Here is a 12,585-nt window from a genome sequence, read left to right as displayed (position 1 = left end):
CGGCTGGGCGTTAAGCAAACAAACAAACAAACCAACCAACAGAAACCATTTGGTGACCGGGGGCGAGGTGTACGAACCGAGAGTGGGTGCCACCCAAACAAGAGAGAACAAGAAGGGCAAAGCCCATACGACTCACATGCTTGACCTAAACCTAGCAATGACATCATACACTAAGAACTGCTTTACACATTTTTCCTACCAAAATACATGTGACCTTGACCCAAGGTCAAGGTCATCCAAGGTCATGCAACACAAAGCTGTTAATTCAAGACATAGGAAGTACAATGGTGCTTATTGGCTCTTTCTACCATGAGATATGGTCACTTTTAGTGGTTCACTACCATATTTTGGTCACATTTCATAAGGGTCAAAGTGACCTTGACCATATGTGACCAAATGTGTCTCATGATGAAAGCATAACATGTGCCCCACATAATTTTTAAGTTTGAAACAGTTATCTTCCATAGTTCAGGGTCAAGGTCACTTCAAAATATGTATACAATCCAACTTTGAAGAGCTCCTGTGACCTTGACCTTGAAGCAAGGTAAACCAAACTGGTATCAAAAGATGGGGCTTACTTTGCCCTATATATCATATATAGGTGAGGTATTCAATCTCAAAAACTTCAGAGAAAATGGGAAAAATAGCTGTTTTTTAGACAACATTTATGGCCCCTGCGACCTTGACCTTGAAGCAAGGTCAAGATGCTATGTATGTTTTTTGGGGCCTTGTCATCATACACCATCTTGCCAAATTTGGTACTGATAGACTGAATAGTGTCCAAGAAATATCCAACGTTAAAGTTTTCCGGACGGACGGACGGACGGACGGACGACTCGGGTGAGTACATAGACTCACTTTTGCTTCGCATGTGAGTCAAAAAACCCGCGGGGTCTGATACGCTGAAATCACAACAAATCTCTATTTTAACCAATCCAACACTGCGGCTGGCTCCCAACCGGTTGATAACTTTCTCGTGCACCTCGGCCCTGGCAGCCTTGAAAAAGACAGCGGCATTCTTACATGCCAGAGAGTTGGACGCTTGAACGAAGTCAACGAGGAAGAAGATACAGTCAGCTTACCTGTAACCACCGTCCTCCAAGCCATTCTGGATGATTCCATTGGTCTGAAGGTCCTTGTCTTCCAAACGCTCGCCTTCTTCAAAGGGTGAGGGTGTCTTCTCTTTCTTTTCCTCGCTCTCCGCAGTTTGGCCCTGATAGCAGGAGGAAAAAATCAGCCGTCTTTCAAGTGTGCAATTAACCAAAGGAGTCCCATTTCAAAACAACCCCTTAATTTGTGAGAACACATAGATGATTTGAGTTGAAAGCTAATCATGCGCATGCAAAAAATAGTTTTCAAAAGTAAAGCTCATTGCCAATGGAAGTACTTCAAGTAACAAAATTCAAATCCTGGTTGGGTACTTTTGAAATACTTGAATATCACGCGTGCCTAGAATCTGAAGTCAAATGTCATGCAAAAACTAAACGCTTATAATTTTCATTTCTTCATTTTTGTGAGAGGATTAGGGAAAAAGTGGAATGTGTTCAGTTATGCGTATCCCCAAATTGACATTTGTAAAAGGGGGTGAAGGGTGTGTTTATACTGTATGTCCTCCATTTTTGATCTACCTATAAGCAGCCCTGAAAGTAAAAACAAGTCGCGTAAGGCGAAATTACTACATTTAGTCAAGCTGTGGAACTCACAGAATGAAACTGAACGCACTGCATTTTTTCACAATGACCGTAGTCCGCCGCTTGTGCATAACGGAGTGAAACTGACGAGCCTGTTCAGCGCGGTAGTGGTTTTGCTGTGCTGCATAGCACGCTTTTCTGTACCTCTCTTCGTTTTAACTTTCTGAGTGTGTTTTTAATCCAAACATATCATATCTATATGTTTTTGGAATCAGGAACCGACAAGGAATAAGATGAAATTGTTTTTAAATCGATTTCGGAAATTTAATTTTGATCATAATTTTTAGAGCTTGTTTTTAATCCAAATATAACATATTTATATGTTTTTGGAATCAGGAAATGATGTAGAATAAGATGAAAGGAAATTTGAATCGTTTTATATAAAAAAAAAATTTATTACAATTTTCAGATTTTTAATGACCAAAGTCATTAATTAATTTTTAAGCCAAGCTGAAATGCAATACCGAAGTCCGGCCTTCGTCGAAGATTGCTTTACAAAAATTTCAATCAATTTGATTGAAAAATAAGGATGTGACAGTGCCGCCTCAACTTTTACAAAAAGCCGGATATGACGTCATCAAAGGTATTTATCGAAAAAAAGAAAAAATGTCCGGGGATATCATTCCCAGGAACTCTCATGTCAAATTTCATCAAGATCGGTTCATAGTTTGGTCTGAATCGCTCTACACACACACACACACGCACAGACAGACAGACACACACACATACACCACGACCCTCGTCTCGATTCCCCATCTATGTTAAAACATTTAGTCAAAACGTGACTAAATGTAAAAAAAGAGGTGCATTAGCGTTTGGCTAGTGATTCTGAGAGCAAACTTTACTAGTCAATTCAACACATTTTTTCAGCAACTTTACTCGCATTTGACGATTACATGAACATTTCTACTTGCCAGTTACATGTTCTACTCGCCATGGCGAGTAAAATACTCGCCACTTTCAGGGCTGATTAGGGGCGAGACAGAGGAAAGTCTGGGAGTCTGTGTAATTGTCAGTGTGTATGTGTGAAAAACAAAACAAGAAAAGGAAGCAAAGGTAAACAGAAGCCGTGACAAAAGAAGGAAGAAAGATGCAAGACGTACAAAAGCCCCTGTCATTCTGTTCCTGTCCTGAGCTGCATTCCTGTTGGTCGGTGAGCCACCGCTCAGTACAAACTCCGCCATGTTCAGACCAAGACTTCCTGTTTCTGAAACACAAAGAAATACACTGCAATGCAGCTCATCTGGTTGTGTCATTGTCACTGTCAGTGATTGTGTTAATCTGGCTTTAGCAGTGCCCCTGTATGGTGTACACACCCCTGTATGCACATACAATAAATGAAGTCTGTGTGTGTGTCTTTTGCATTAGGTTAAAAGAAACACAGAACAGTGATAAAAGTACATGATCATGAGAGGAGAACCCTCCTTTTACTGTTTTTTACAAAACTTTATGAGCCCCCACTTTGAGACTTTAACGCTTTTAAGACCTCTCTGTAAATGTATCTTCTTCTTCTTCTGCGTTCGTGGGCTGAAACTCCCACGTGCACTCGTGGTTTTTTTGCACGAGTGGAATTTAGCGTGCATTACAGTTTTTTACCCCACCATTTAGGCAGCCATACGCCGTTTTCGGAGGAAGCATGCTGGGTATTTTTCGTGTTACTATAACCCACCGAACTCTGACATGGATTACAGGATCTTTTTCGTGCGCACTTGGTCTTGTGCTTGGGTGTACACACGGGGGGTGTTCGGACACCGAGGAGAGTCTGCACACAAAGTTGACTCTGAGAAATAAATCTCTCGCCGAACGTGGAGACGAACTCACGCTGACAGCGGCCAACTGGATACAAATCCAGCGCGCTACCGACTGAGCTACATCCCTGCCCGTAAATGTATCTCAATTTTAAGACTCCCTCCATTTCAAGGTCAATTTTTTGGGTGGAGGTTAACCTTGAGCTCCTAATAAACTGTATGACTCAGTACAACTACCACTTCAGTACTACAGTCAAAGGATTAAGACACACTTGTGAGCGAAGTTCAAAGGGGAACAAAACAAAAGAGAATGTATACAAAGGCTGACTGTTGAAACTTTGCTGAAACAATACACAAAGATTCATCAGATGCACAGATTGACTTACAAAAAAATATTTCCTGGTGCCCCGCTGTCCAATGTAACAATGCATAGCCGAGTTTTACAAAAAAGAAAAAGAAAACAGTGTGATCTCGAAAAACAATGACTGTTTCAGGCTGCGTACAATACAAATAAGGTATAACCATCTGCCAAGTATTATCAGCATTTGTATACAGCATCAAATCATGATGTTGAGAAGATTTTAACTCATCATAAGTGGGGGGGTGTGGGGGTGTGTGTGTGTGTGTGTGTGTGTGTGTGTGTGTGTGTGTGTGTGTGTGTGTGTGTGTGTGTGTGTGTGTGTGTGTGTGTGTGTGTGTGTGTGCTGATGTGCCAGCCCAAAAATTGAAAATTGATCAGAAAGGCTAAGAGGAATGACTTCGCTGTTTATTTTTCAAATGCTGGGTGGGAAACATTGCTGGCCTTCAAAGCACTTTCTGTATATTCCAAGCACTCGAATAAATAAATACATAAATAAATAAAATAAAGAAATAAAGAAATAAAATAAAGTAGAATGAAGTAAAATAAAACAAGATATTATACAATAAAATCAAATTAAAAGATAAATTGTTAAGCGACAATTTGCTTGCAGCCTTACGTGACATGCCAACGGGGGCACCACTCCAGGAGTTGTCGTCGCGAGGTCCCCATCCTGTGTACACCCTGGCCTCCGGCTTGCTGTTGTCGTCCAGGCTCCACAGTTTGTTCTTCCCAGCGTTCAGGTTCTGCACAACACAGAGAAAACACACAAAATCAAACAAACGAAAAGGGGAAGTCAAAGAAAAATTTCGATTTTAATGGATAATAAACTGTAGTTATTGTTATTAAAGCTCAATTGAAAACAAGAAGGGCAAAGCCCATACGACTCACATGCTTTACACATTTTTCCTACCAAAATACATGTGACCTTGACCCAAGGTCAAGGTCATCCAAGGTCATGCAACACAAAGCTGTTAATTCAAGACATAGGAAGTACAATGGTGCTTATTGGCTCTTTCTACCATGACATATGGTCACTTTTAGTGGTTCACTACCTTATTTTGGTCACATTTCATAAGGGTCAAAGTGACCTTGACCTTGATCATATGTGACCAAATGTGTCTCATGATGAAAGCATAACATGTGCCCCACATAATTTTTAAGTTTGAAACAGTTATCTTCCATAGTTCAGGGTCACGGTCACTTCAAAATATGTATACAATCCAACTTTGAAGAGCTCCTGTGACCTTGACCTTGAAGCAAGGTAAACCAAACTGGTATCAAAAGATGGGGCTTACTTTGCCCTATATATCATATATAGGTGAGGTATTGAATCTCAAAAACTTCAGAGAAAATGTGAAAAATGTGAAAAATAGCTGTTATTTAGGCAACATTTATGGCCCCTGCGACCTTGACCTTGAAGCAAAATCAAGATGCTATGTATGTTTTTTGGGGCCTTGTCATCATACACCATCTTGCCAAATTTGGTACTGATAGACTGAATAGTGTCCAAGAAATATCCAACGTTAAAGTTTTCCGGACGGACGGATGTCCGGACGGACCGGACGACTCGGGTGAGTACATAGACTCACTTTTGCTTCGCATGTGAGTCAAAAAGCATAGTTCTAACGAAGTTGATGTTGACCAGTGTGTTCTCTCAATACTTTTAGTGTTTCCTATTCGAAAGTACTGGAGATGTAATCACTAACAGGTCAGTACTCAGGGTAGATGGCCGGAATTACATTCTTCGCCAAATCTGCCATAATTTAGAGGCAATTTTCTGATATTTAATTAAGGCAGACAATGGCGTTCCCTTTCACATACAGTCTAACAAATTCAGCACATTTGTTGAAATGATGCGCAAGTTTTCAGCAATTTGAAAGAAGTTTAACTTCCAGAGTTTTACTGATTGCACTTGCAGGCACCAAATGAATATCTGGTACAGCCAGGTTTGATTGCATTTGACCATTTTCAGAAAATAATCACATTCGATCAAACCTGGCAATACATTATTTTGAGTATCAAAGTAAAGTTTTTTACAAGACATGCCCAGGCGACCAAATTTTGTTGAATGTACACTTCTTGCCTTCTTCTTGGGAACAATTTACAAACACACAGCACAATCACTGTTCTATCACTCGACACTTGCAGATAAGTTCCACAGCGGTCTGGCAACTGTCTTTGTGGCCTGGACACTGAAGATGACCACAGGTTAAGCACCATGGACGAAAGTACAGTAGGGGACAAAAGAAACGCACCACATTTGCGCCCATTGTTGCAAGTGATTAAAAACAGACAACGATTAAAAACTAGTGACGAATCTCTCAGCCAGTAAAATATCCTTCACGAATCTGTTTTTCTTTTTGACATACCTTATCTGGTTCTTATTATACAACAGTTTGAAAACGACAAAAAAATCACTTGCAACAGTGGGCGCGAATGTGCTGTGTTTCTTTTGCCTCCTACTGTACAAGTACCTTTTAACTTACAAGACTATGTTAAACGGGTCTGTCACTTGCCAGATCATGCGAAACTGATCTGCTGATTATTAGTTAAAAAGACGTTCAACAGTATTGAAACTGAAAACACAGGTTCAGCATAGCATTAGCAGAAGGGGCGCTTAAAATCATCCACTGTTCTGTTGTCAAAACTAATTGTAAATGGGTCAATCACTTGACCCTCAGCTATTGCTGTCAGTATCAGCAGTCCAAAATATTCCAAGGCCTATGTAAGGTTTGACAGGTTCTGATTATAACTTTGATACTTAGGAAGAATTGAACACTTTTAAGTAAAGGCTTTCACACGGTTTTTTTGTTGTTTTTGTTGGTCTTTACACTTGTTCCCTTGTCCCGTTGTGCTCTCACACCGCCCCGTCCCTGCACTCGCTGCTCCAACCACCTCTGAATTTCGTTCCGCTGCCAGGCTTGTCGATTTTACAGACGCTCCAGGGGGGGATGTCGGGTCGCTGCGGTAGGCTACCCTCGGAAGATGACACTGCACTTCTGCTGAGTCACTTCGACGGTGATCAGTAGTGGGTCTGTCCCGAGCTAACGGACGCAGCCCACTACCTACTATGCCCCCTACAAACGACATTGACTTTAAGTCGCGGAGCCAGACTGAGTGAGCGTCCCCTCCAGAGAGCAGACCGCCACCACGTCCCTCTGTCGACCCCCCAGAACGTCACACGTTGAAGACTGACAGCAGAACTACTATTCAGGGAAGGATCGAACAGGAACACTAAGACCAAGGTCACCATGAGAGCTCCGGGCATGAAGGGCCACAAGAGCAAGGACAATTTATATTTTGGATGATTAATGAGATGAGGATGATTATAATGATGCTTTGGATTTCCAATTTGGTTTGAGACTACGTGACAGGGCAGCACTCTACGCTTACTGTCATAATATATCCTGGCATCAACCAGGCCCGAGAACTGCCGCACCTGCGGTGTTGGTCAGGTATACAAAACCTGAGCACCCTCAAAGTCGCATTCGTTGAGTGAATGACACTCGGCTGTGTGATCCCAGCCTTCCCATAGGAACCATAGCACTTCCACTCTGGGTAGGAGCCGACCGTAGCCCGAAAAACCCACATGACCCTGATGGGATTCGAACCCACGACCTCCCGGCCCGCAGCGCTAACCACTGCGCTACGGGGGCCGGTTAGGAAGAATTGAACACTTTTAAGCAAAGGCTTTCACACAGGTATATTTTGCCCCAGTCGTGCAAGGTGTAACTTTCTACTTCAAGGAAAAAACCCACAAGGATTTTCCTCAAGTTCAGAAGGAAATGAAAACCTGAAAGTCAACAATCACAAAGACTTTTGCGAACAGTAACAGACCTGAGACATCAAAACATTATTACAAGTAAAACCCATTTCGAATGAAAATGGCATGATTCAAGAGTTACCGCTTTCACTAGTTTCAGTCTGTAGCTGATGCAATAAAGAGATTTCAAACACTACTCATGCAATCAATTTCATATTTGTGAGAAAAAAAAGAAGAAAAAAATGTATAGTTGGCTGGGAGATAAAAACATAAATGTTACGCGTCTGTAACAACACAAACAAGATGTACCTCTACAGCTGATTCAATACACGAGATTCAAACACGACCAACACAATCATTATCCACAAAAATTCAGCACACGAAAAATTTTCATCGATTACTCACACAGTTGTACGGATACAACGAGTCTTCAAAGAGAAACATCAACGTTGTTTGAAAGGGCGAATTACTGTGTACAACGCTGCTCAGATACGGCGCACCGATGTGATTCAGATTGACGCTCTTAGACTGTTTGCTGCAACGCTTCAGCTTCTTGCGAGGCACGCTGTTGCTGGTCAGAGAAATCATTTCCACTAAGTGTCGATGCAACTCTTCCACTTGTGTACAGTGATTATACTACACCATCAAGCCCTTGAAACGAGTGAACAAAGTCCGTAAACACCAGCTCAATATTGGGTCATTTTCACCACCACAAACTATTCACTTGGCTAAACAGCTTACTGAATCTTCTTACAATAGATAAATTACGCTTAACAGAAATCAGGGATAACCAATGCAGCAGAGACTAGAACTGTATTTCTGACATTTCCACAATACGCAAAAATCCCGAACTCTGCTTCAAAGGACAATGGTTTCCACAGAGACCAACATTACTCAACATCAACTTCCCTACAAACTGAACAGAATAAAGTTTAAAACCACACTGCCTGCTTTGGGACCCAGCAGCAGTGTTACTGTGTATGAGGAAAAAAACCAGGACACATTTTACTTCCTGGGATGAAACACAAACAATGCAACTTCCTTATACAGTGGTACCTGTGATGAAAGGACACCCTTGGGACCAGCTAAAAGTGTCCCTACATTGCAGGTGGCCTGTCATGACAGGTATATTTTGGTAGAGATAATAGACAAAGGGACCTCAGAATGTGTCCTTTTAAGGGAGGTGTCCTCTCATTGGAGGGGCCACACATCGCAGGTACAACTGTACACTACTCGTACTAAATGTGTTGCTAGTGACATGCGATTTCTAAGGCTACATAGTACATGTATTCAGCAACTTGGGTCAATGGCAAATTTGAACACAGTCATTAGGTTTAAGTTTTAACATTTTTAGTTTCAGCAAAAGCTGGAGAAGGGAGAGGAAGTTTCTAACGAAAGAAGCTTTGCTTGTTTCTTGTCAGACAATGAGAGAGGACATGTGAAAAAGAATACCGGTATGCTTGTGCCTGTAAAAATAAAAACCAAAAAGATGCGACCCCCCTCCCCCTTTACACGTGATCTCAAGTTCATACTGATGAAGTGCGACAACACATTCTTTTTGTTAAATTAGTCTCGCGTTTCAGCAATGTAGCACCTACTGATAATTTATAAGTGTTTACTAGAATTCTAAACTAATTCATACACAGTAATTAAAACAAACACTTCATATCGCTAACCAACACATACAGAGTTTTCCTTGCTTGCAGGTGAACTAACTACTAAGAGTACGACAAACCTGCTCAATTTTAATTCAGAAAAAGGAAGAGAATACAGACAGTGACATTAACCTGACAGGGATATTATCTTCTTCTTCTGCGTTCGTGGGCTGAAACTCCCACGTACACTCGTGTGTGTTTTTTGCACGAGTGGAATTTTACGTGTATGACCGTTTTTTACCCCGCCATTTAGGCAGCCATACGCCGCTTTCGGAGGAAGCATGCTGGGTATTTTCGTGTTTCTATAACCCACCGAACTCTGACATGGATTACAGGATCTTTTTCGTGCGCACTTGGTCTTGTGCTTGCGTGTACACACGGGGGTGTTTGGACACCGAGGAGAGTCTGCACACAAAGTTGACTCTGAGAAATAAATCTCTCGCCGAACGTGGGGACGAACTCACGCTGACAGCGGCCAACTGGATACAAATCCAGCGTGCTACCGACTGAGCTACATCCCCGCCCACAGGGATATTATGACAATGGACTCGGTACTGTTCTGCAATGCACTGATCAAGTACAACTACAAGTACATGTACAAGGGACAATCTTAATAATTGAAGCTGCCTGCGGGGAATGAATCTACTGCTCACTGAACCAATTATGGTCTCTCTCTTTCTATACGTGCATAGATTTTAATACTTAAAATTGTTTTATCTTGTTTTTATCTTTTTATTGGTTTCAATATTATGAAGAACTGAAGAACTGTTGTCTACAAGTCTAAGGGCACATATCTTTTTATAATTTGAACTTGCTGAATTATTTTTTGTGAGTCTTATACCCAAGATTTTACGACTCTTTAAAGACAAAATATGAAAGAGAAAGAAAAACCAGTCAAAAGTTAAAAACCAACCAAAAAATTATTTTGGAACAAGGAAATGCAAAAGAATTGTGTGTCTCTCTTCTCAACAACTCAACTCCCCATAAGTCTATTATCTAGAGACTGAACATTGAAGAAAAAAACGACTCACAGGAAATAAATCAGAGCACTATTTATTCTCAATTAGTCGTGATCATTGTGCCCAAAACATGTCATTGTTAAAACGACAGCCCTCACGAGTCACATAACATTACTCACAGGAAAAAATAATATCTTGAGCATTGTAATTTCACAATCTGAATTTTTGCATAAGGAAGCTTGAATTTCTTACTCGCACAAATTACCAGGGTAAATGGACTTAATTTAGAAAAAAAATTCAAATAATGTTAAAGGCTGACATATAGTCCTATTTAATTAGTTTAAGGCCCCCCCAAAAAAATAGTCTGTTTACGGTAACCCGACCGACCCTATTTTTTTCGCGCGACCCTAGACTTTTTTTTGGCATTTGGGAGGGGGAAAAAAAAAAAAAAAGGGTTTTTTTGTGTGCAAAATAACGTAAAATTATGGTTTTTTGGGAAAAAAAATAAAACTAAATAAAAAATAAAAAAATCCCGACCTACCGACCCTATTTTTTTGGCCTACGTTACCGTAAACAGACTTTTTTTGGGGGCCTAATTACTTCCAGGGCTTTTCCCATCGTTGCGGGGATGTATAAATTAGCTTCCTGCAAAGTTTTAGGTTTGAAGTCCTTACCAATTACGAGAAATAATGAATTCTTTATTGCTATGTTTAGCAACAGTTCTCCAGGACTTGGGCTATTTTTAGACCGTCAACACAGACAGTACAGCTTCGTAAATCCCCCTGTGAAGGAAATCGCTCACCTTCCACGTGCAAAACGTAAGCAGGAAGGCGCGCTTTTCTGTATTCTTGGTAACTTCGCTATTTCCGAAAAACATCCACTTTCACTTTGAGACTGTTCTGTTTACATTCGACACTATCAACACCACTTTACAATACTGAAATATTTTTTTCTGTGTTCGAAAGCTACAGCCAATCGTTATCATATTCCCTTAGGTACAGTTTTATAACATTATTGGCACATGTAAACAATATGAATTAATTAATGAACGCTACGTATATGGCAGCCTTTAAGCGAACAGGCAGAGCAGTTTTTTCAGCACATTCACAATTGACATGCAATTTAAATTATAATAAATAACCTTTGCCTAAATTTCATGCATATGGATACCAAAAGGGGGAATCATTATTACCAGGAAAAGTATGTCTGACACACTCTGACTGGAGTCCCCTTTTCCTGTGCCGTTATGCTTCAGCGCATTTCTAAAGATCCCCCAGCTTTTTGTGAAACTACCCCATAACAGCAGCTGCATTGGTGAAAGTGAAACTGTCACGTTCTCAGAAACAGGAAAGGCGGGAAACCAAAGGTCACTCTGTCAATGTGATAGAGAAGACAAAGACAGGGAAAATTGTCTTCTCCAATGTACGTGTGGTGCATATCATTATCAATTAATGAATTATGCACTTTTGAAACATATTAGCCTGTGCATGGGTGGGACTGAAAAATGTCACGAATCTTGACGCTGAAGAATTTGTATAACTATAATTAACAACCAAAATTACGTCACCACAGACATTACAAATCCGGATTTCTGGAATATACTGGAAGAATCCCACCCATGCCTGTGCCAAAAGGTGATCATTGAAATTGGACATTCACTGATTTACAGACAAAACTCAGCATGCAAATAAAGAGAGAAAGAGACGACTGTACTGGACAGTCCATATTGTAAAAATCTGCATAAGTGTTAAAAATAAAAGACAAAATCTGACCAGAATAAGGTTGAATTGCAAACTTATTGCTTAAAACTTTGCAAAAGACTCACAAAACAAGAAGGGCAAAAGCCCATACGACTCACATGCTTGACCTAAACCTAGCAATGACATCATACACTAAGAACTGCTTTACACATTTTTCCTACCAAAATACATGTGACCTTGACCCAAGGTCAAGGTCATCCAACACAAAGCTGTTAATTCAAGACATAGGAAGTACAATGGTGCTTATTGGCTCTTTCTACCATGAGATATGGTCACTTTTAGTGGTTCACTACCTTATTTTGGTCACATTTCATAAGGGTCAAAGTGACCTTGACCTTGATCATATGTGACCAAATGTGTCTCATGATGAAAGCATAACATGTGCCCCACATAATTTTTAAGTTTGAAACAGTTATCTTCCATAGTTCAGGGTCAAGGTCACTTCAAAATATGTATACAATCCAACTTTGAAGAGCTCCTGTGACCTTGACCTTGAAGCAAGGTAAACCAAACTGGTATCAAAAGATGGGGCTTACTTTGCCCTATATATCATATATAGGTGAGGTATTCAATCTCAAAAACTTCAGAGAAAATGGGAAAAATTTGAACAAGAAGAGCAAACGCTCGATCGAGTCACTTTCGCAGTTC

At 40.6% G+C, this 12,585-nt stretch overlaps 1 protein-coding gene across 1 annotated transcript in view; it reads right to left on the bottom strand.

The window, feature by feature from the left end:
• LOC138980211 (pumilio homolog 2-like) overlaps nucleotides 1-12,585 on the bottom strand; it is a 75,886-nt gene that overhangs the window by 51,691 nt on the left and 11,610 nt on the right. Inside the window, exons 4-6 of the mRNA XM_070353049.1 lie at nucleotides 4,417-4,543; nucleotides 2,795-2,898; nucleotides 1,083-1,213 (exon numbers count right to left, since the gene is read on the bottom strand). Of these exons, the coding sequence (XP_070209150.1) occupies nucleotides 1,083-1,213; nucleotides 2,795-2,898; nucleotides 4,417-4,543 (362 nt within the window). The remainder of the gene's footprint in view (nucleotides 1-1,082; nucleotides 1,214-2,794; nucleotides 2,899-4,416; nucleotides 4,544-12,585) is intronic.

Source organism: Littorina saxatilis, linkage group LG11, assembly GCF_037325665.1.
Source record: "Littorina saxatilis isolate snail1 linkage group LG11, US_GU_Lsax_2.0, whole genome shotgun sequence".
In the NCBI taxonomy this organism is placed as follows: Eukaryota; Metazoa; Mollusca; class Gastropoda; order Littorinimorpha; family Littorinidae; genus Littorina; species Littorina saxatilis.
This window is presented reverse-complemented; position numbering and strand designations above follow the sequence as displayed.